Here is a 22,402-nt window from a genome sequence, read left to right on the forward strand (position 1 = left end):
ACTTGCAATACGTCACTCCGGTGGTTTCACCCTAGAGCAACCAAAATAAGAGTAATACAGCAGCCCAACCTGTCCTAAAAGTTATCCTAAAAACCTTCTTTCATACTGCTAACAGAATAACGGAGTTGGAAGGGACCTTGGAGGTCTTCTAGTCCAGCCCCCTGCTTAAGCAGAAGATTCTATATACCATTCTTCGAGGAGTCCTTGGTGATCTTTGAGCTTGGTTGTTTTCTTGCAGACGTTTCACCACCCAAACTGGGTAACATCATCAGTGCTAGTAAGGAGTGGGGTTTTCTTTCAGTCTAGTGGCTTACCTGTCTGAGTGGGTGAGGGTGGTCTTAGAGATTCTTTGGTTGGGCTGTTTATTCATGGCTTCTTTGGCAGTTTCTTGATTGGGGTGTTGGTCTGATGTTAACCTTGGAGTTACTCTATGCTGATCTGGGTGCTGATTGCTGGTGGAGAGATGCTTGTGTCTTTTTGTTCCTTTTTGGGCTGGGTGATGGTCCCTTTTGCATGGTTTATAGATGCTGTTAATGTCTATGTGTCTTTTGATGCGTGATTTGTCAGAGCGCCAGGCTTCTAGAAATTCTCTGACGCTTTGGGACTTGGCTTGGTCTAAGATGGAGTAAACCTTCTTTGCAATTCTATGTAAACGTATGCACATAGAGTACAAAAAGTATAGAGAACACATACGTATATTTTTTTTTAAAAAAATCTAAGTTTCTACTTTGACTTCAAGCCATACTTTTTTAAATGCCACCTTTATTCGCATGTCTAGAACTCATTCCCCCTCTTCTTATGTCATCCATCTATGTTACTGCATAGTTTTCCCTATGTAGGCGGGGCATCTCGCTGCCTTCACCAATAGAATGTAAGCAAGGCATCGTTTGAAGAAACGGGAGAGGAAGATTGCTAGGCAACGGTCTACCGTCTGCTGTGGTCGCGAGTTAGGCAAGGTTCGAAAGGGGCGTGGCAACGCAAACGGGGGTGGGGGAGAGGGGAGGCTTGGGCTGGAAACGTGCAGGTATAATGGCGAATGTCTGCTTTATGGGTCGCTCGAGTCGCATCCGGAGGGGAAGGGGACTCTGCTAAATAGTAAAATCCACTATATGCAAGATTAAGTTTGCATGCGAGAGTCTGAGTTGCACAGCAGGCAGAAATTCAACAGGTACTGTTTTTTCCCCCTTCCATTTGGGAATGCAGGAATTTTAATTTCAGGTATTTTGGTGGGGAATCCTGATGGTTGGCAAAAATGCACACGCCTTCTTTCTGCCATGTAGATACAAAGGAATCGAACTTGTGATTCGCGTGTCAAAATCTAAGCGGAATGTCTCGGAGGAGAATTAGGGAAAATAACACTAGTAACATTATTGCTTAATAACAATTCCAGCTACACCAGTCAGATCAGGGGTCTCCAACCTTCGCAACTTTAAGCCTGGAGGATGCTGGGAATTGTAGTTCGAAAACATTTGTCAGCTACTGACTCCCTGGCAGTTATCAGTCCTATTTGTTGGATTCTGATGATGGATGGTTATGGGTGTTCAGCTTTTCTAACACTGGATTTCTTCTTTCATGTAGGTTTCTTCAGTCTGTTCCCTCCCTCTGGGAGAGAAATGGTGGTGGAAATACGTGGTTTCTTTGGGGTATATCTACTATACTGCACCAACCCCCGTTACCAGGGGCGGACCTACATTGGCTTCACTGTCAATCCTGAACGACGCATAAGCCAACACAATGCTGGGAAGCGGTGCGGTGGGGCCTGGAAGACAAGTGGACGTGGACCATGGTAATTCACGAGCATGTAAAAGATGCTATGTTTGCAATCCATTTCTGAAGTTCACAACTGTTCCTTCTTAGCCCCAAACAGATGTAGGTGGAAAAACTTGGGAAGCTCCACAGGCGTGTTTCTCAATCTTAGCCATTTTAAGATGTGGCCTTCAACTCCCAGAACACTCCAGCCAGCAGGTATTCTGGGAGTTGAAGTCCACACATCTTACAATGACTAAGTTGGGAAACACTGCTCTACAGGGAACCATTTTTGCACTATCTGCCCCCCCTCCATTTGGGATGAGATTTGAGTGAGGTGAAAATTCACCTCTTGAAGGCTGAAATTTGAACTTTCTGCATCAAATGAGTTGCTATCCTTTTGAGCTTCATGCATTCCTTTCTTCTTGCAGGGACATGGTGTTGATTGTCCATGGTTTCCCCTCTGATGTGGCTGCTCTGCGTGTAAGGCGCTTATTTTATTTTCTCTTTCTCAGGATTCACAGAACGTGGCAAGCTAAAATGTGGTTAGCTAGCTTGAGATTCTGTGTGTTCACCCAACGTAATTGATTTGGGGTTTAGTCTGTTGTGGGAACCCAGCCAGTTGAGTATAGATTGTCTTTGACTTACAACTCATCCATTTAGTCTGTCCAAAGTTAAAACAGCACTGAAAAAAATAACTTAAAGCCAATCCTCAGTTACTCCTGTTGCAGGATATGTGACCAAAATTGGATACTTTGTAACCAATATGTATTTGATAGTCACAGTAGGCTGGGTCATGTGATCATCATTTGCAACTTTACCAACTGGCTTCCAACAAGCAAAGTCAATGTGGGACTCACTTAATGACTGCATGATTCACTTAACAACTGCAATGACTTGCTTAACCATGGCAAAAAAGGTTATAAACTTGCATGTGACTGAACTGCCTTGTTTAGCAACGGTCCCAATTGTGGTTGCAAGCCGAGGACTACCAGTTACTGAAAAAGCCATAGTTAAACCCTGAGAGTAGGTGGGCAGATCTTCCCCTTCTCTTCATTCCTTCCTAAGTTTCAGCAATCCCTTTTAATTTACACCCCTCCCCCCTTGCTAATTTCCAGTTTGAATGGGCCTGGCAACACCCTCACTCGTCCCGCCGTCTCACCCATGTCACCCGCCGCAGAACACGGGAGCGTCCGTTTGACTTCCGCTTGCGTGTCTTAGCCCACATGCTGCAAACCGCCCCATGGTGCCGTCTGCCACTCACCATACGATGGCTCAAGCAGGAGTACTGCCGAGAGTTCCCCCCAGGTTTGGAGCCCCCCTTACACATGCCCATAGCTTTTGGGCCAGTTCGAGCTGTCAAAGACTCCAAGCGTGCTGAACCGTTATCTCCGGAGGAACAAGTGATGACCACAAAACATTGTAGTGTCTGTCTGAAGACCTTTCAGGTAACAATCTGGGATGCTGTGTATTCTTTCCACAACTAGAAAGGCTAGAAACTGAGTGGATCCTAAGAGGTAAAATTGCCCTAATAAAATGGGTGCTCAGCTTCTAAGATGCCTCCTTTAAGGCAGAATTGGATATGAACCGGAAAAAACAACTTTGACCAAGGAAGAGTGGGGAATAACTGGACATAGAATCAGAATATAGTGGCAAAACCCTGTATTTGTTTGAGGAGCAGCAGATTCCTCTGTACTGAAGTGCACTTCTTCTAAAATTCTTCTCTGCAGGATGGGGATGAGGACATTCCCTTGCGCTGTTTTCACCCAACTTGTACCATGGCTGCTCATATGTTTTGCCTGTCTCGCCTTTTCCTGGAAAAGGAGCCCGATCATATTCTGCCCATCGAAGGGCAGTGCCCGGGGTAAGCAATTTCTCCTGCGCATTAAGGAATGTGGAAGGGACGTAGATGCTAGTATTCTGCCCTCGCACCTGTTTCCCAATTAGCTCCATTTATTTATTGGTTTTTGTCCCACCTTTATTTTTTTTATAACTAACTTAAGGTGGTGGTGAACATACCTAGCACGCCTTCCTCTTTCTATTTTCCCCATAACAAGTTCTGTGAGGTGGGTTGAGCTGAAAATGTGACTGGCCTAAAGTCACCCAGCCAGCTTTTATGGCTTGATGTGACCCTAAAACTCTATGGTTCTCCCCTTTTCCTCAGCTGCAAGAATCTTATTCTTTGGGGAGATCTGATTCGTCACCATAAAGGGTGCTATGGTAACTTAGAGGCCGATCCTACCTCCTCTCAGGTAAAGCTCTTGCTGTTCTTCCTAGACTAGTGTAGTTTATCTTGAAATGTTTACTTCCTGAATTAAGTTCAACTGTTTTTGTGGTTTTATGCCCTGTTCTAATTGAAACTTTGAATTCTAAGTTAATATTTTCTTATCTGAATCAATATTTTTCCTCTTTTCACTGATAATTTTGGTTATAGACAAGTTGAGACTTTTTATTTATCATATATGTGTGTGTGTGTGTGTGACTGTACTTGCTTTACTTATTACTTCACCCATATAATCACTTTTATGCTGCAGAAACATTGGGCTGATGAACTGCAACCATGAAGGAGACATTTAAAAAGTGACCCAAGACCTATTTCCTTGCTGAGCGTGGATCAGAAGATCTCAACATGGTGTACAATTCAGTTTCTCTTAGTTTGATGTCCAAAAGTCTAAAAAAACAGCTTAGGGCTGGAGTCTCTGCTTATATGTGTCCCCCACCGCCACCCCCCGAATCATGTAACAAACAATATTTAATGTTCATTAAGTGGAATAATTAAATTGAAGGACCATAGTCATGCTGGATGTTTATGGATTGAGAGGTAGAAATGCTTGAGAAGTGCACAGAAACTTTAACTAGGATGAGAAGAACTAGTTCCAAGTTTCCATTTCCAAAATTTCTGGCTGCAAAGTATGTAAACTTGGTGTTTTAGACTGAAAGAGTCAGTAAACTTAAAATGAGTATGTAAATAATATTGCTATTTTATATTGTACCTGTAGCACATTGAATGCTTAAATGGATTGTAAAAAAAGACACTCTGAAGTGCAGAGATATTCTTCAGATAACACATTTCTGATTTTATGTGGCCTTTTTCTCATTTATGCAAAGCATTTAACAAACACTTTCAGTGATTCTTACAACTCTGTTTTTAGCTTGGTATTAACTAAATATTGCAGATGAGAGGATTAAGTGCATAGTAGTTTGCGTAAACCCTCTAATAAATTCATGCTTCTAAATAATGGGTTAAAAGTTTATCAGTTGAACTATTATGGTAGCATGTTTTTAATGAAGTTAACTGACATGAGTCTTTGTTGATTATGATAGTGTACAAAATAAACTTGGAAGTCTATTATAAATATAGTTATCCTATAATGCTAAAAAGGCAGCCATAGAAACTGAAGAGTATATAAAAGATCATTCGTAGAAAATAAATATTCCTCACATAAGGGCCACACGATCAAGCCGTAGGATTTGAAGTTACTCCAGATTTTATCTGGTGTACTGTTTTTAAAATGGACCCAGCTTTGAAGCAAAATCATTTTTTCCTCTTATGTGAAATATATGTACTGCTGTTAGAACAGGATTTTAAGAAGCTTGAAAAGCCAAAATGATTTGACAATACATTAAAACAGATGTCTGTGAAAATTAATTTATGAATTCTGTAATCAAAAATCTCTAAGCAGTTTTCAGAATTAGTAAAAAGGGGGAAATAGCTTATGTCAACAAATGTTGCACTGATTTTCTACTGTACAGAATAAAAAATGAATCATTAAATAACCAAGTCAGTTTCACTTCACATTATTCCAGTATTGCCAGTTGTGAGGAATGCTGGGAGCTGTATTCGGCAGCCATTTGAGGGCCACAATTTTCTAACTTTGTGATCAGCCCTAAGGACTTGCCACAGAGCAGTATAAAAATCCGTAACAGCAAGCACAGCATACCATGAAACCATTTTGTTTCCTGTTTTCCTATCTGGCCTTTCCTCCCCAAATTACACTGCCAAACGTATACCTACATCTTGGCGGCTTGACATGCGAAAGTCTCAATGATGGGGACATATTCTGGATATAAATTTCCATTTAAGAGCATACCAGGTCAGTGCCTCTTGGTCAATCTATCAGTCTTGTTTCTTACTTAAAACTTGGAATTTCTTTTATCCTGAATTATTGGTTAGTATCACTTTTTCAGAGAGCTCCATCCCTTCATAGGTTAAATCTATGGACTGCCTTCCAAAATAGTTGGCAAGGATAATTTTGCCAGTCTTTATTGGCAGATATTACTGGAAGATGTTTTGCCTTTAAATCTTACTTAATGAGCATCATTTGTTTTGGGACATGGGTACAGCAAAGCAGGTAAAGGATTTAGCTTTAGCTGATACAAAAATACTGATCAAAATTAGCAATTTCCCCAGGAGCATCCATTCATCTATATTAAGGGCTAAATTAGTAGCATGATGATATACTCATTTGTAGCCAGCAAGCAGTCCAAATAATACAGAATAAATAAACAGGAACTCAATCTCTCACTGCGGCTCTGGATCAAGTAAAATGTGGATAAATTACTCTTTTGACTTGGATGGAGTCTTAGTTTCTCTATTGTTACTGATTGGCATAAATATGTACAGATTTTCCTTTGTCCTCTCAACAGAATGGATGCCCCTGAGAGCTGTGTGTCCTTAGCACATTTTGATCATATTCAAGATGTGGACAAACAGCAAATAGTCAATAATCCACATCACTCCTACCCTTGGTCTAATTTCCAAGCCCTGCAGGACACAAACCGAGCTACCTTTATTCCCCTGTCATACAGGACTTCTCAATCTGTTGCTCAGACTGGAAGCGATAGATCCTTTTGTCAAGATCTTCCTTGGCTGCAAACAAAATAGAGGACAGATAATCAGAATCATAAGGAAATCAAGACCTGTCTTCTTTCAAACGAGCCATAATTTAAGCTGAAATTGGACAGCCTTCAACATTTAGAAAAGGATTGAAGAGGACATTCAGAAAAAAATGATCCAGTCATTTAAAATGAAAGTGAAAAATTGGTGTGCATGTCATTCATTTATATACATTCCAAACTAATAATATAGGTCCTAGATATAAATAGTCCTTGATTTACAGCTGGTCACTTAGTGACTGTTCAAAGTTATGATGAACCCTCCAAAAGATACTTACAACCCAGTTTTGAAGTTTTGATGCTGGGTTCCCCCTCCTGTGATCACATGACTGCATTTTGTGCACTCAGCAACCCTCTGCATTTATGGCTGTTTATAGTACTCCATGGTCACATTGCAATTTATGATGTTTTTGCTGGAAACTGGAGTTTAACTTCTGAATTCTGGCAAAACCTGCTCCACATTGAACAACAGGTTCACAACGACTATGGTGTTCGCTTAATATCCACATGAAAAAGGTAGTAAAATTGGATCTGGGCATGTGATTTGTTTTATGACTTACAACTATAGTTTCCAGGCTCAATCATGGTCGTAACTTGTGGACTACCTGTCCTGTTGGGTCTTTAACCAGATGTTCTCTCATTGGTTCTCTGATTGTAAAGATGCCAGAGGCTGCAACTAGGATGCAGAAGTCATTTTAGAAGAAAAGCCACTTGCTCTGCAATACTTTTATCACAGGCTGCTATTAATCCAAGTTTATAGACAGATTTGGAAGTAGACAATAACGTTAATAGGACCTAATGGGAAAATATGGATTCCCTAATTTCTTTCTATGGTTCTGCTCAGCATCCATGATCCTTGTACACAGAAAGCACTGGTAGAGGTTCTTTTCATCCAGGACCCAGTAGATAACCAGGCAGGAGACAGATATGATGATTTGGCCACAGCAGCTAATCCCTTTTGGGGGTGACAAATGACTGACTGACAGAGCATAGCTACAAATTTTGTAATCCCTTGTCTTGTATTTCCAATTGCTGTCCATCACACAGTTTCCTTGCAAGATTAACTGGACAAAGGCTTAAACTGGACAATGGCTTAGAAGTGGCTAGTGTTCTGCAATGGGTGATTTTTCTGGCCAGAAATTTTATCTAACAACTGGCTTAGGGTGCTTTGGAGTTAAAATGATTCGCCTCCTGAATCTGAGTTGGCTAAATTTCTGGGATGTATCTAAGAAAGTATTTTTCAACCTTACCAACTTAAGAGTGTGGACTTCAACTCCCAGAATTCTTCAGGCAGCCATGCTGATCAAAACCCACGCTCTTTGAGGAATTCTGGGAAAATCCCCATATCTTAAAGCTGCTAAGGTTGAGAAACAGTGTTTTAATATGTAGTACTCAAATAAGTGTATTAATCAGTCATAGTTCCTGTGCCCAATGAGGCTGATTTCTGGATAATTGCAAAAGACACTCAAGTAAGGCTGTCTGATTATATAGTAATTTACCTCCTTCTTTAATCAGGCAACAGCCTCCATCTCCTTAAATCAGGAACAGGAATTCTGTAGCCCTCCGGTTGTTGCTGATTTCTACTTCCAGCATCGCTCACCATTCACAATATTAACTAGATTATGCTAGGACTGTAGTTTGGGACTCTGGAGGTCACTGTATACCCCATCTGTTTTTGTTTCACCGTATATCCCATCAGGTGTTTGTTTCAATGTCCAGGCAACTTCGTAGCTCCAATTAAAATGTTTTTTCTCCACCCTAATTAGTACAGCTTACCTCCTTTCTTCTGCAATCTGAACATTTGTTGCAGTATTTGTCAACCTTAATACAAATAGACTTCAACTCCCAGAATTCCCCAGGCAGCAAGCTAGCTAGAAAATTCTAGAAATTGAAGTCTATATATATTAAAGTTGCCAAGGCTGAGAAATACTGATTTATTATGACCCCTTAAGAAGCAAATGTCAATAAAGATTTCTTAGATCATATCATGCTGCTCCTGCCCACATTTCCTTTCAACTTGCATATCTATTTTTTTTTCCTTAGTTTTAGCTGTTTCTTTTACCCCTAAGAGCCCAAGATGGCCTACAGGGGGATTTAGTGAATTATGAGTTTCCCAACCGCACAACTAAGAGAAACAGAGGGGTACCTACCACGAGTGGCGTCTCTGGTGATTCACAACATGTGAACGCCGTGTGAACCTTCTTCCGCAGTACGTGCACTGGTGAGGCTTCTCTCCTGAATGAATGAGATGTTTTGTGAGGGTTGTATTCCGGTTGAAGCTATTCCCACATTCTGGACATTGATACGGTTTCTCACCCGTGTGGATCCTTTCATGCCTGATGAGATCCCACTTCTTCCGAAACCTTTTCCCACATTCCTTACACAGATGTCGTTTCATTTCAAGGTCGGTTGGAACTCCCCCAAACACTTCATCCTTAATCATTCTTGTGGAAAGGCTGCCTTTCTGTGGCCTTTCTGAATCACACTTGCTCACATGTGACCTTCTGGGAAGATCACTGATTTTTGGGAAAAGGACCTCCCCGAATTCAGGAGACCTCCATCCTCGTTCCTCTGCCTCCATCTCTCCCTGGTGCAGATCCTTTACTCCCATTCTGGCAAAACTGCCTTCTGATTGAGGAAAGACAAGCAATAGGAAAGACCAAAATTTTACAGTTTCTATATTCAGTTTATTAAGGTATGTAGTACAGGTAGTTCTTGATTTACAACAGCATCTCCATGCTTGGCAACTTACTCATATTTATGATGGTTGCAGTATCCCAGAGACATGTGACCGGCTTTTGACAAGGAAAATCACTGGGGAAGCCAGATTCACCTAACAACTATATTACTAATTTAACAACTGCAGTGATTCATTTAACAACTGTGGCAAGAAAGGCTGTACAATGGGGCAAAACTCACTTAACTATCAAGCTTGGTAACAGAAATTTTGGGCTCAATTGTGGTGTGAAGTTGAGGACTACATGTAATGTGGAAAGGTGTTGGAGAACTACCACCAGCCAGGATTAAACTGAAAAATTAAACTGCAGAGGCAGAACACAAACATATTAAGAATACAAACATATATTAAGACATAATGTGACTTACTTGATTTAGGATAACACGAGACAGATGTTTAAAAGGTTGTGAAATGGTACTTTATAATGTAAAAACTCACCCGTAGTCCCCACATTGAACTAACGCATAACATGGTTATCTGGTTTTAGCTTAACATATTTAGTGATTGTGATTTACACATATGGGTTGTGCCTAGCTTAAGGGAATCTAGATCATTTACTTTTAAAATGATTAGAATAGATCATGTTTTGGCACACTATAAAAAATTGGCCATAATGCAGTCAAATACGAGATAGTTTTCTCTTTTTTCTTGCTTACAGAATAAGCAAGGACATCTCTCTATTTTCTGATTCCTTAAAAACTGTATTCTAATGGCCTTTCATTTGTTGAATGCTTCTTTGCAGTCAACCGGAAGTACTTCAGAGTTTTGACAAATGACTTTTCTGCCAGCCTTATATTTATACTTCATTTCTACCAGATACTGACTATTCTGAGTTCCATGGCATCACCACCTGAGAAATTTGCAGAGGGCTTCCTCGGCTGTTTATGTAAAAAACAGATTGCACATATTCATTTACAAAAATTATGTTTAAAATAAAAATTATTGAAATACAGGTAGTCCTCAACTTACAACCATTTGCTTAGTGATTGAAGTTACAATAGCACTGAAAAAAAATGACCTTTTATTGTTACAGCATCTCCATGATCACATGATCAAAATTTAGATGCTTTGCAACTGGTATGTATTTAGGATGGCAGTGTCCCAGGAGTCATGTAATCACGTTTTATGATCTTCTGAAAAGCAAAGTCATTGGGGAAACCTGATTCAATTAACAGCTGCAGTGATTCATTTAGCAACTATGGTAATAAAGGACATGAAATGGGCCAAAACTCACTTAACTATCTTGCTTAGAGGCAGAAATTTTGAGCTCAATTGTGATCATAACTCAAGAAGTACTTGTCCTAACATTATATCTACAGAATATCGTTATCAGCATTCCAGAAAACCTCAGCTCCACCAAATAACTCCGAGACAAACATCTTCTCAAAGGTTCTTTTTATTACATTAGTAAACTGGCACATCTGGAAAATCCTGAATCCGAAAGTTCAAGGTTTCCCTTCAATAAGTAAAATATTAGAAATCCACCACACACACCCCGCTCCCCTCATTGCACCACATGCCCCAATCACCATCCGTCCCACCTTGAGATATCCCCTCAACCACTCCTCAGCCAGGTGCAGAAATAATATGACCTTGACTTAGAAGAAGAATGCTATTATGTCAAACCACATACGCTCCAAGGAATTCCCCCCTCCCATTTTCCCAGGCTCAAGAATGTGGTCTGGTACTAATATAGTTTCCAAAGCTGACAATTATTTCAGCTAATCAGAATGATATATGTTCCCTTAGCAGAGGATGTGATTCCTAAAATAAGTAAGTTGTGGCCCCACTGTTAAATTCAGCATACTGGGAAGCTCAGCTTAATGGTGCTTGTACATATAATCATTTCAAAAAATAAGGGCAGCATATAACAATTTAAGCTTCTACACATTTTACCCTGGTAAGTCAAATTTAAGTCAGAAGGTCCCTACTCCTCATCCAATGTATTATGTCAAATCTGTCCTTTTAAAAACAAGGCATCCTTTCTTCATCTTGGTGTAATTTTTACCCTTAACGTTCATCTCACTTCCTTTCCACAGTGTTACCTTCACTGTTTTATCCGCCATTCACCCTGCCATTCATCCTTTGGAGAGAATAGGAAATGGGTAAAGAGGCAGTCCCAATTCTACTTAAGATTGACTCATTTTTTTCTTTCTTTCTAAGGTTGAATATCTCAAAACCTCTCTGAAAATCTTAAGGGCATGATGAAAGTTCTCTATCCAGAGTCCTTTGGATGTTTTGCATTAAAACCAGGTGGGAGAATTTTATTAAGAGATTAAGACAAGATTTTTCCTCAATATTCTCATGTAATTTTTTCCTTTAATTGCTCTTCCCTCTTGCTTAATACAGGTAGTCCTCAACTTACGACCACAATGGAGCCCAAAATTTATGTAGCTGAAACATTTGTTAAATGAGTTTTGCCCCATTTTACGATCTTTCTTGCCACAAGTGAATCATTGCAGTTGTTAAGTTAGTGACACGGTGGTTAAGTGAATCTGGATTCCCCATTGACTTTGCTTGTCAGAAGATCACAAAAACTGATCACATGACCCCGGGACACAGCAACCATCATAAATATGAACCAGTTGCTGAGCGTCAAACATATGACCCTAGGGATGCTGCCACAGTTGTTAAGTGTGAAAAACAGTCGTAAGTCACTTTTTTCAATGCTGCTGTAACTTTGAACAGTTACTAAATGAACTGTTGGACTACATGTACTAGCAATAAACTACTTTATTCCTTAAAAGCAAGGTTACCTTTAATGTTTTTTTGTAAGATAAGAGTCAGATACATATACATATGGCTTATTATAATTGGGACCAGAATTTCCATTGCAAAGAAAGGTCATTAAGTGAAATGCTTAATTTTACTACCTTTTTTGCCACATTGTCACTGCTGTTGTTAAATGAATGAATAAATATGACATCTCCCATTAATCGCTTGTCAGAAACCAGCTAGGAAGAATGCTGCAACTATTGCAAAATAGATGCTGGTTTCCAAGCCCCCGGATTTTGATCACATGACTGCAAGATATTGTGATGGTGGTAAGTGTGAGTATGGATCATAAGTCACTTTTTAGTGCCATTGTAACTTTGAACGATTCCTAAAAGAATGGTTTTAAATCAAGCACTAATATTGGGTCACATTTTTTGATCCATTTCCTTTCTCAGAAGGTTTAAGGGAATAAATTAATCTAGGATCCAAGTTAAGGGTTAACAGAAGTCAGACTGTAATACTGTAGTACAAAACTTACATAATAAAAAAATTAAGCAACAAATCCTTTATTTCTAAAAAAAAATTATTATGATTATTTTGCAAAATTCCCTCTTTTTATAAGGAAAAAAGGGGCTAATTATATTTTCCAATTATTTATAAGTTCCTGAATAATCAGACTGACTTATCCTGCCTTTATAAAGTAGAAGTCTGCTTTAAGTAACATGAAATTCATTTCCTATTAAAAATTGCATATAAATTGCATGGATATTTTTTTTTGGATAATATCTCCAATATTTGGAAACTAAAGACATCAAGAATCATAGATTTTGGGAGATGGGAGGAGCCTGCGCCGTGGCGATACGGTCTGCAATCGAGCTCCTCGATTGCAACCGATATCTCCACTACCGGCCGGTCCAACGGACCTACGCTGTCCCGTAGGGGCAGCCATCGTGAGCGTACCCTGAGGACTCCGGGGATACCGCAAAATCCCTGGAGAGCCGGGTGAAGCTCTTCTTGCCAGCGCGGAGAGGCAGCCCCATGCTGCTGAAGCCGGGCGGCTCCAGAAGGAATGAGTTTGAGAAAGAGTTTGTCGGTTGGGTGAGAACCTTTTTTTTTTTATTTAATTTTTTGAGCCTTGAAAGTTTACTCTGACTACTTGAAGAAACCTGTGTGATTTTTTTTTTTTTTTGACAAAACTGACTAAGCGGCGTTTTTTTAGGAAATGTCAAAGAGAGAATCCATTTTTTTCTTTTCTTTGCTTCCGGACTTTATTGTTATTTATTGGATAACTGGACTGTTTTTTTTTTTATACTTATATGTTTTATTCTTCTTCTGGATTTATCATTTTTAGGCTAGAGGCTCCTTTTGATTTTGTTTTTGTTTTTTTGCTTTTGTGTATTCCACGTCGGCTTTTCCCTTTTTTATTATGCTCTTCAGAGAGGAGGGGGGAAAGTGAGAACTAAGAAACTTTGTAACACTGCCATCTAGAGGCTTGGAAATATTTTACTTGAACTGGAAAAAACAGACTCTTCTCAAGGACATCCTCTGATAAGATAGAGGAAAGCACTCTGTTGAATATTATTACAGGTGTCCTTCTGGATATTTATGGCTCAGCTTTGAAGCTTGTGGGAAAGAGAAGGGAGTTATAATTAGAGCCTTGGATAATTAAATAGAGTGCAGTGTATTGTTGCTTATTCTCTTTTTCTAATTCTTTTTTTTAGTTCCGCCACCCCCTCCACTAACATCAAGGTCTTTATTTTTAAGCTTGATTTATTTGCAAAGGGAAGCCTCTGAATTTTTCTTTTATTTTTCTTTTATCTTGATTTAAAACATGGTCAGAGGCTTATATTACACTTATCCCAAAAGAGGAGGCGGACCTACTTCAAATCAAGAATTATAGACCGATTTCCTTATTAAATGCAGACTATAAAATTTTTGCTTCAATATTAGCAGAAAGACTTAAAAAGTATTTGAATAACTTTATTCACCCAGATCAAAATGGGTTCCTGCCAAAACAACAAATTAGAGATAATATGAGAGTAATTTTAGACACCTTGGAATACTATGAGGTGCACCCTGAAAAGCAAATGGCTTTGATATTTTTAGATGCTCAAAAGGCATTTGATAATGTAAATTGGAGGTTTATGGTACTCCTAATGGAACAAATGGGCTTTGCTAGAAGATTTATTCGAGCAATAGAAGCAATTTATAATGAACAAACAGCTAAGGTAATGATGGAAGGAGAATTTACAGATTCTATTAATATAAGAAAAGGTACAAGACAAGGTTGTCCTCTTTCGCCTTTGTTATTTGTATTGACTTTGGAAGTGTTGAATAGAAATATCAGAGAAGATAAAACTATAAAAGGAATGAAAATCAAAAAGGAGGAATTCAAACTACAAGCTTTTTGCAGATGACCTAGTCTTTATTTTGGAAGATCTATAGAAACAGCCTCGAAGCTGTTGGAAAAGATAGAGGCCTATGGGGAGGTGGCTGGTCTGAAAATAAATAAAGATAAAACAAAGATTTTGTCAAAGAACATGTTGCTGAAACAAAGAGAAGAGCTGGCAGAACTGTTAAAAATCCAAGTTACAAACAAGGTTAAGTATCTGGGGATATACTTGACGTCAAGATGTAGTACATTGAAGGAGAATAATTATATTAAACTTAAACAACAGATAGCCCAAGATTTGAAAAAATGGGAAAACTTACAACTATCATTAATAGGAAGGATTTCAACAATCAAGATGAACATTTTACCCAGAGTCTTATTTTTGTTTCAAACAATACCAATTAGGCTTGGAAAAGAATATTTTGAGGATTTAAATAAAATTGTTTTGAAGTATATATGGCAAGGCAAGAAAGCAAGAATAAAGTTAAAGCTTTTACAGGATGCTAGATTTAGAGGAGGGTTTGGTCTGCCTAATTGGGAGTTGTACTACCAAGCTGCAAATTTGATGGGTTAAAGAATGGATAACATTAAGGAAAACCAGATTGTTGACATTAGAAGGTCATGATTTGTTGTTGGGCTGGCATGCTTTTTTATGGTACAAGGGAACCAAAACACAGGGTTATTTTAGAAGACATTATATACGGGAGTCTCTGTGGTTAAATTGGGAGAAGACAAAAAACAGTGTTATTTGAAAATTCCAGTTTGGTTATCGACGATAGAAGCGTTCTCCTATCCTATAATTTATAAAAGGAACAAACAGTTAACTATGGGGAATTATTAGATGAAAAGGGTGAACTTAAATCGATGCAAAAACTGGAAGAACAAGGTATACAGATGAATTGGTTTTCATATCTGCAAATACATTCAAAGTACTATGAGGATTCCAAAGCAGAGGATTTTATGATAAGCAAACTGACTTAGATAAGATTTTGATGGGTACTGATGAAAAGGTGATTAAAAAACTGTATGGTTATTTATTGCAAATTAAGCTTGAGGAAGAACAAGTTAAAGAAACTATGATTGCGTGGGGGAGGAATTTTGGATATGGGATTGATTTAGAGAAATGGCAGAAATTATGGTTGCAAAATTATAAAATGACAATGTCTACAGCTTATAAAGAAAACTTGTATAAGATGTTTTACAGGTGGCATTTTCCCGACAAGGATAGCAAGAATGTTCAAGAACAAATCCGAAAAATGCTGGAAGTGTCATCAGAAACCTGGTTCATACTACCATATGTGGTGGACTTGTGAGGATGCTAGAAAATATTGGACTAAAATCCACATGTGGCTGGAAAAAATGACAAAGAAGCATATAGACTTGAAACCGGAGTTTTTTCTATTGGGAATCCTACCAGATACTTATAGTAAAGAGTTGAAATATTTGATTGTAAATGTATTGACTGCTGCTAGGATTGTATTTGCAAAAATTGGAAAAATGAGAAAATTCCATTGCAAGAAGTTGTAAAGAAAATTTTGGAATGTGCTGAGATGAGTAGATTGACTTTTGAAATTAGAGACCAAGAAGATAAACAATTTTATTTAGTTTGGGATCTTTTTTATCAATGGTTGAATGATGAAATACTAAAATATAAAAGTTAGACAATAAGGAATAATATTGACTTTATTTTCCTTTTCTTTTTATTGGTGTTTGATACTATATTTATATAATAGTTTTTCTGGTTCTTTTTTTTTTTTTCCTATTTAGGATAGAATTGGTATGATTATAAGATTTGTTTTAGAATAAAGTATTTAAAATATAGTTATCTCATAAAGGCATGATCGAATAAAAGTTTAGTCAAATTTCTTTCTTTTTTTTTTTCATAGCGATACTATGATTCATTGTATTGATAAGAGTATTATATAAGGTAATTGTAATTGTGACTATGAGATGAATGCACAAAACTGATGGACCAACCGACTTACTGTTTGTATAAAAATATGGGGGAGCTGATGCTTTTATGTTTTGTTGTTGTGTTTGTATGTCAAAAAACAATAAAAAAAATTTTATAAAAAAAAAAAAGAATCATAGATTTTGGAGGCACAGGGAAATAATAGACATGGATTGACTTGTAGAAGTAGGTTGCTGAAATGTATTTCTAGACAGTCTGATTTTTTTTTTCAACCAAGAGGCAATGAAGAATTTTGAGCAACGTAGTTGAATCTTTTTGGAATTCTTTTGTTAAAACTTAATTTTTCAGGTTTCCCCTGCTTTTTATGATAATGACTGAGCACTGCATTATGTAACAACACTGTGGAATAGGTAATTTTTCTTTTCATATATAGTTTAAAAACATAAAACAGTTACCTTGAGAAATGCTATTTTCATTGTCAACCTGTTTGATTTCTTTGTGGAGATATTTTGCTTCTGTCTGGGCCTGATCTACAATCGGAGAATTAACTATCACCATCTCAATTGGTACAGTTACCTGAAACAAAGATAAAGAGACATGGTTAGAATTATGCTGGATACAATGGGTAGGCCTTTGAAATTGATGTAGAGTGCAGATGACATGTTAGTCAAGTTTCTAGTCCATCTTGATACAAATAAAAGTACTGCCCATACAATAAAAAATAAATAAAACTAGAACAGAAAATATAGCATTGCAGTGATTTAGCATATGATTCCTCAGTTGTCAAAACAAATACTGATTGCTGTATTCCAATGGCAGTAACAAGCACTGCAATCAGCCCAAGCAAAGCAGATTCAGTTTGCTGATCAGTTCCTTCCACAATCTATCCAACTTGGCTCATTTACACCATAATGGTGGATATAACCTACAACTTTAGTACAGAGTAACCAGCATTGAAATATATACTGATTTGTCCAGTATCTTCCAATCAATCAAAACCGATTACAAACAGGATAACAGTTAATTTTAAATTTTAAATTCCCATTTTAAATGGGAAGGGTTTGCCCTTCCCATTTTTTGATACATACTGCTTTTTGAATTGGGTAGGCAATTTTCTTCATTATTAGTATGCATATATATATGTCTCTGTATATCTGTTTGGAGGTGAATACTCTTTTTCAGAATAGACATATAAAAGGCCATAATTTATTATACACTTTCTGAAATAGGAATAGACCTCAAATTATAACTACACTGGAGTCTGTCTTTATAGTCCTAGACTCATGATGGTTCTAAAGCAGATTGGTCAAATGACCAACTTGATTTTATAACCTTTTTTGTGGTGGCTATTAAGTGAACTATTAAGTTTTGCTATGAGCACAGTTTTGCTAAAAAGTGGAAGTAAATGCCAGTGTTTGGCAAAACTGTGGTAAAATGCAGTCACATGACCAGATGCTGCAAATGTGGCCCAGTTGCTGAGTGCCGGAAGTGCCATCACATGACAAGTAGACGATCAAATCTGGGTTGTAAATATTCCCAAGTAGTTCCATCAGAACTTGGAACAGTTGCTAACAATCAGTTGTGAGTTGAGGACTACCTAGATTGACAGTTTTGGGGTATACATTATTGCCTAATTCGTTAGCAACTTATAAAGGCCAAAACAATGCCCATGTCTACATATGTGTATGTATATGTATGTATAAATATTTTATGCATGTCTATGTATAAAAATTTTAAAAATCTTCTATGAGCTGAACTTTACTCCTGGCAACTTAATGAAGTTTTCTTACCAAGAGAACGGGAGTGGTCTGTCACTGCCTTTTTCCAGGCCACAGGTGTCAAACTTGATTTTATTGAGGACTGCATCAGGGTTGTTTGACCTCAGGAGGCCGGGGGGAGGCACGAGGGGAGGGTGTGTGTGTGGCCAGCTTGATGTCACTCATATCTAGGGCACCTATGGTGGCCCAGATGGCCCCCCAGGCTACATTTTTGGATGGGAATAGCTTCCTGTAGCACTCTGCCAGCAAAAAGGGGGCACAGACCCCTCGAGCTGTTTTCACTGGCAGACCTGTGGACCAGATCTAAGCACGCCAAGGGTTGGATTCAGCCTGCGGGTCTTGAGTTTGACAGTCCTGTTCTAGTCTGTTATTTTAAACTCACAGCCCTGACTTTTCTTGATCTCCCAAGGCAGCAAAAGAGACTCTTTTGCCTATTCTGGAGGATCCTCCATCCTCCCTGAAAAAACTAGCCAATCCTCACCTGTTGGGCCCATTTCTCTGTCTCCTGCTGCTCCTGCAGGTACTCCTCTGCCAAGGCCACCGCTCGATCGCACGTCTCCGGACCGCGCTCCCTAATCCAGTCCTGCATTTCCTGTGGAAGTATGACAAGGAACTGCTCCAAGATGAGCAGATCCAGGATTTGCTCCTTGCTCTGGCCTTCAGGCCTCAGCCAGCAATGACAGAGCTCCTGCAGTTGCTGACATGCCATCCGAGGCCCATCAGCAGCTTGGTAGCAGAAATGCCTGAAACGCTGGCGGTGCGCCTCGATGGCGAGGTAGTCATCCAGCCTCAGAATGGCCACTTTCACCTTCCCATAATCAGCTTTGTCTTTTGCATCTAGGCTGAAATAGGCCTGCTGAGCTTGTCCACTAAGGACTGGCACAAGGTGAGTCACCCACTCTTCCCGTGGCCATTGGGAAGCATCCGCCATACGCTCGAAGGTGGCCAGGTAGGCCTCGGTGCTGCCCCCCTGAGTCAAAGGAGGCAACTGCAGGCTGTCCCAGACTGGAGTGATGAAGGGAGCAGGCACCACCTCTAGCACCCTTTGCCACTGACACTCCCAGCTCTGTGGTGGCTCTTCAGCCAGCTCTTGCTTCACCCTGGACACTGCTCTTGTGAAATCTTCACTGGTTGCAGATGGAATGGTGGCAGGGCCATTTCCTTCTCTCTCTTTTGCACTGTTATTTACTTGGCAGGGAGTTTCTATTTTCACTGGGACCTGCAATGGACATCTCATGTCCTCTACCTCTTTTGAAAGAGCAGCCATCTTGTTTGGGTTTTGCTGTGCCGCCATTTTGTGGCCTGAAGAGCTACCAATGGAGCAGCTGTGTCTCTGCTGCAGATTCTCTCAAAGTGCTCTGGAGCCAAGGGTTAGTGAAATCTGGAACAAGGCAGTGTGAACATACTCCTGTCAGAAAAAATGGGAGACTCATAGTTTCCCTAAAAGAAGTCTTTTAAAGTAACATTATTTTTAATTTATGCCACCAAATTTCCTTGGTTACTGTTTTGTTTGAAGTTTGCGTTATAGCTTTGATGCAATGCTTTGATGTCAACATTCTCTTCATACCTTCTTTTTTTTAATGCCACTTGATTGTATTTGGTAAGATTTATTCCTAATTATCTCTCAGGCAAAAGTGTTCAGCTGCCATTCTTACCATAAAGGCAGTGTAGGTTAAAAAATACTTTGCTGGGAGATAAGCATAAACATTGACAAATTTATACAACCTTTTAATTATTCTCAATGTAGTAGCCATTCATCAAAACTATTTATCAAATACAGTCCCTTAGGTGGTCTGATTACATACCCAAAATATGTAAATAAAACTAGGTGGAATTTATCCTTCTTATCAGCACAAAAATACTGGAGAAGAATGAGCTGCAAATAAGAGAGAAAACAAACAATAATACTGTAGACATGTCTCATTCTTTAAAGAATGCAAATAAAGATTTAGAGCATCAGAGAAAACGCTGCTGGCTTTCTATTTGCATTGTTGCAGTCTCTTCTATCACCTTATTCTGCTTCCTATTTATTCTTTTTTATATCAACAATCCATGTAGAGATTATTCATAAAGAATGAGGTCAGTTCCCTGTCCCAAGGCTCTTACAATCTAAAAATAGGAAGGAAGGAAAAGAACTAGGAAAAGAAACATAACAAGAAAACACAAGAAAGCAATATGAAGTTATTTCAAATGTAGATAGATGATCTTAGTTACATGACTTAGGGGAGGAGGAGAGTCTTTTCCCAAAGCTTTTAGAAAAGAGTTGAAGAAAGAGAAGCATCCTGAGACGCAGATTCTGTCACAAGGCAGAAAAGGTGAAAGCATCTGAAATGGCTCAGAGGAATAAACACAAGATAGGCACATCTTGAGAGAGGAAAGGAGTAATACTGAAAAGTCCAAAATTACAAATAACAACAATAACAAGAACAATAATAATAATTTTAAATATTCGTTGACTGACACATGTTTAATGAACAAAAGTTTATGATTATAGTAATTATTATTATTATTATTAATATATAATATGCCACACCCTCTTTTCCATGCCAAAATGAAAGAAAAAAATTGCAACATGATTTTCAGGGCAACGAAATACACAAGGAGAGCAGAAAATAGAATAAACGGAGGGCCTCGTGAAGGTTATCACGATCATTGCCAGCTACCATGAGCCCCGGGCTAGCCAAGGAAGCGATCAGAGATCGCCGTCCCGTGTCTTCCTCTGACACGGACGCGACCCCTTTAGCAAAGCAGTTCTGGGAGGAGAGGGGTTAAATAGCGAAACACGCACCTACCCCCACCAAAATAAAGAATCCGTGGAAGGGCCCTGCTGGCTCACCTTCCGCTTTCATGCAGCCTACCTCGCGCTTCCCTCTCGCCTCCGCACGCAGCGGAAGAGCGGACTGCACCACTTTCAGGACACGAATGGGAAGCGCACGCTTTTTAATGCTCGCGCTGCCAAAAGCAGCTCGCCAAGCCTCCCTGCAAGCAGAAGACTAACCCAACAAGGAGAGAAAGCGAGGGGCAGTGTCTGTGTGTGGGTGGGGGGGGAAGACCCTTGATTTCCAGCTGCGGCAATGCTCGACTTGCAGGGAGCTTCTTTGGGTTGGTTTTCAAAGCAAAAGCATGCCAACATCTTCCACCTGCATGCTTGCACTGTACAGCGCGGTTCTCCCTCCCCCCCCCCAAAAAAAAACAAAAAACCTAGCGCGAATCAGCCTAGGAAGATCCGAATCTTTCCTGCACGCCCTTCCAAAAGAAGGAAAGGCGCGCGTGCATTGACCAGGGCAAGCCCAAAACCAACTTCAGGCGGGCTTGCTCTGCCCCCCAAAAGGTGACCCTCCGGCGATCCAAAAAAGCCTCTCGAGACAAGGAACCGCGTGGCTGGTGGAGGGAAGTAAAGCGGGGCGTTGTTTTCCTAGTTTTTCCAGCCCGAGGCTCTCACGGCTGGCTTTCTTTTCTCTTTCTCCCTGCCCGGGACTCACCGCTGTGAGGCTCCCCTCGAGGAAATAAAGGGGATCAAATCGAAGGCCACGTTCCATTTCTTTCCATCTTTGAACGGAACGGGAAAGCGTGGTCGTATCTTGCATCCCCTCCCTTTGGATGGCGCTCGCCGAGCCACTCTAGGAGCCTGGCTGCGGTGTATATATATTTTTTAACTCTTTCGCGATTGCAACGGAGTATAAAGCAGTGTTTTTCAAGCTTGGCCGTATTAAGATGTATAGCCTTTAATTTAGCATCTTTTTCCATATCACTCTTTTAGTCTGTCATTTTTAAGCCAACTTTCAAAACAATCTCAGTCTTGTCTAATAAAACTGATGCCTCCTCTATAATAACTTTTAAACACAGGCTATCTATTAATGAAAATATTTTTTAAAAACTTATGGGTCCATTGTTCATGTTGACTGGAGAATTTTGGGTCTTGAAGTCTACATAGCTTAAAGTAGCCAAGGTTGAGAAACACTGGCCCACCATTGTATGTGGTTATCTGGGGAGAGTTTTATCAGTCTTACAGAAAATAGCTTCATTATTGTGAAGGCAAGATATAGAATAATGGATACCTAAAATACCAGAAGCAGATTCCAATCAAATGTTAACATTGTTAAGCTGGAAAAAGTTATTTACACCACTGATTCCAGATTCACATTCAGGGCAGGAATCTGGTTAAAGCAGGGGTTGCCAACCTTTTGGACTTCAGGGACCAACAAACTCATAATTTTACATCCCAC

The 22,402-nt window shown here is 39.4% G+C and overlaps 2 protein-coding genes across 13 annotated transcripts; one reads left to right on the plus strand and one right to left on the minus strand.

Annotated features, from left to right (window-relative positions):
- The first annotated feature begins 14 nt into the window (after window positions 1-14).
- Window positions 15-5,527, plus strand: LOC113443507 (structure-specific endonuclease subunit slx1-like). 3 transcript variants are annotated; one of them, XM_087918348.1, is made up of 8 exons: window positions 15-259; window positions 826-956; window positions 1,579-1,786; window positions 2,178-2,229; window positions 2,865-3,194; window positions 3,477-3,610; window positions 3,911-3,998; window positions 4,281-5,527. In XM_087918348.1, exons 3-8 carry the CDS (start codon window positions 1,614-1,616, stop codon window positions 4,308-4,310), a joined length of 807 nt encoding a protein of 268 aa, XP_087774474.1. In that variant the 5' UTR covers window positions 15-259; window positions 826-956; window positions 1,579-1,613; the 3' UTR covers window positions 4,311-5,527. The 3 variants fall into 3 exon arrangements, with proteins under 3 accessions (XP_087774474.1, XP_087774473.1, XP_026567570.1); XM_087918347.1 differs by having other exon boundaries at window positions 23-277; XM_026711785.2 differs by lacking the exons at window positions 15-259; window positions 826-956 and adding an exon at window positions 964-1,168.
- On the minus strand, window positions 4,577-21,748 carry LOC113443500 (zinc finger and SCAN domain-containing protein 16-like). 10 transcript variants are annotated; one of them, XM_087918343.1, is made up of 7 exons: window positions 21,659-21,748; window positions 19,982-20,052; window positions 18,658-19,557; window positions 16,854-16,974; window positions 8,959-9,270; window positions 8,793-8,877; window positions 4,577-6,616 (listed from the first exon to the last, which is right to left on the minus strand). In XM_087918343.1, the coding sequence occupies exons 3-7, from the start codon at window positions 19,468-19,470 to the stop codon at window positions 6,601-6,603; spliced, it is 1,347 nt and encodes a 448-aa protein (XP_087774469.1). In that variant the 5' UTR covers window positions 19,471-19,557; window positions 19,982-20,052; window positions 21,659-21,748; the 3' UTR covers window positions 4,577-6,600. The 10 variants fall into 10 exon arrangements, with proteins under 10 accessions (XP_087774469.1, XP_087774464.1, XP_087774470.1 ...); XM_087918338.1 differs by having other exon boundaries at window positions 18,658-19,584; XM_087918344.1 differs by lacking the exon at window positions 21,659-21,748 and adding an exon at window positions 21,035-21,062.
- Between the last annotated feature and the right edge of the window lie 654 nt (window positions 21,749-22,402).

The sequence above is a fragment of the Pseudonaja textilis genome, chromosome Z, assembly GCF_049901715.1.
Source record: "Pseudonaja textilis isolate UNSWEBS1 chromosome Z, rPseTex1.2, whole genome shotgun sequence".
NCBI classification, from domain to species: Eukaryota; Metazoa; Chordata; class Lepidosauria; order Squamata; family Elapidae; genus Pseudonaja; species Pseudonaja textilis.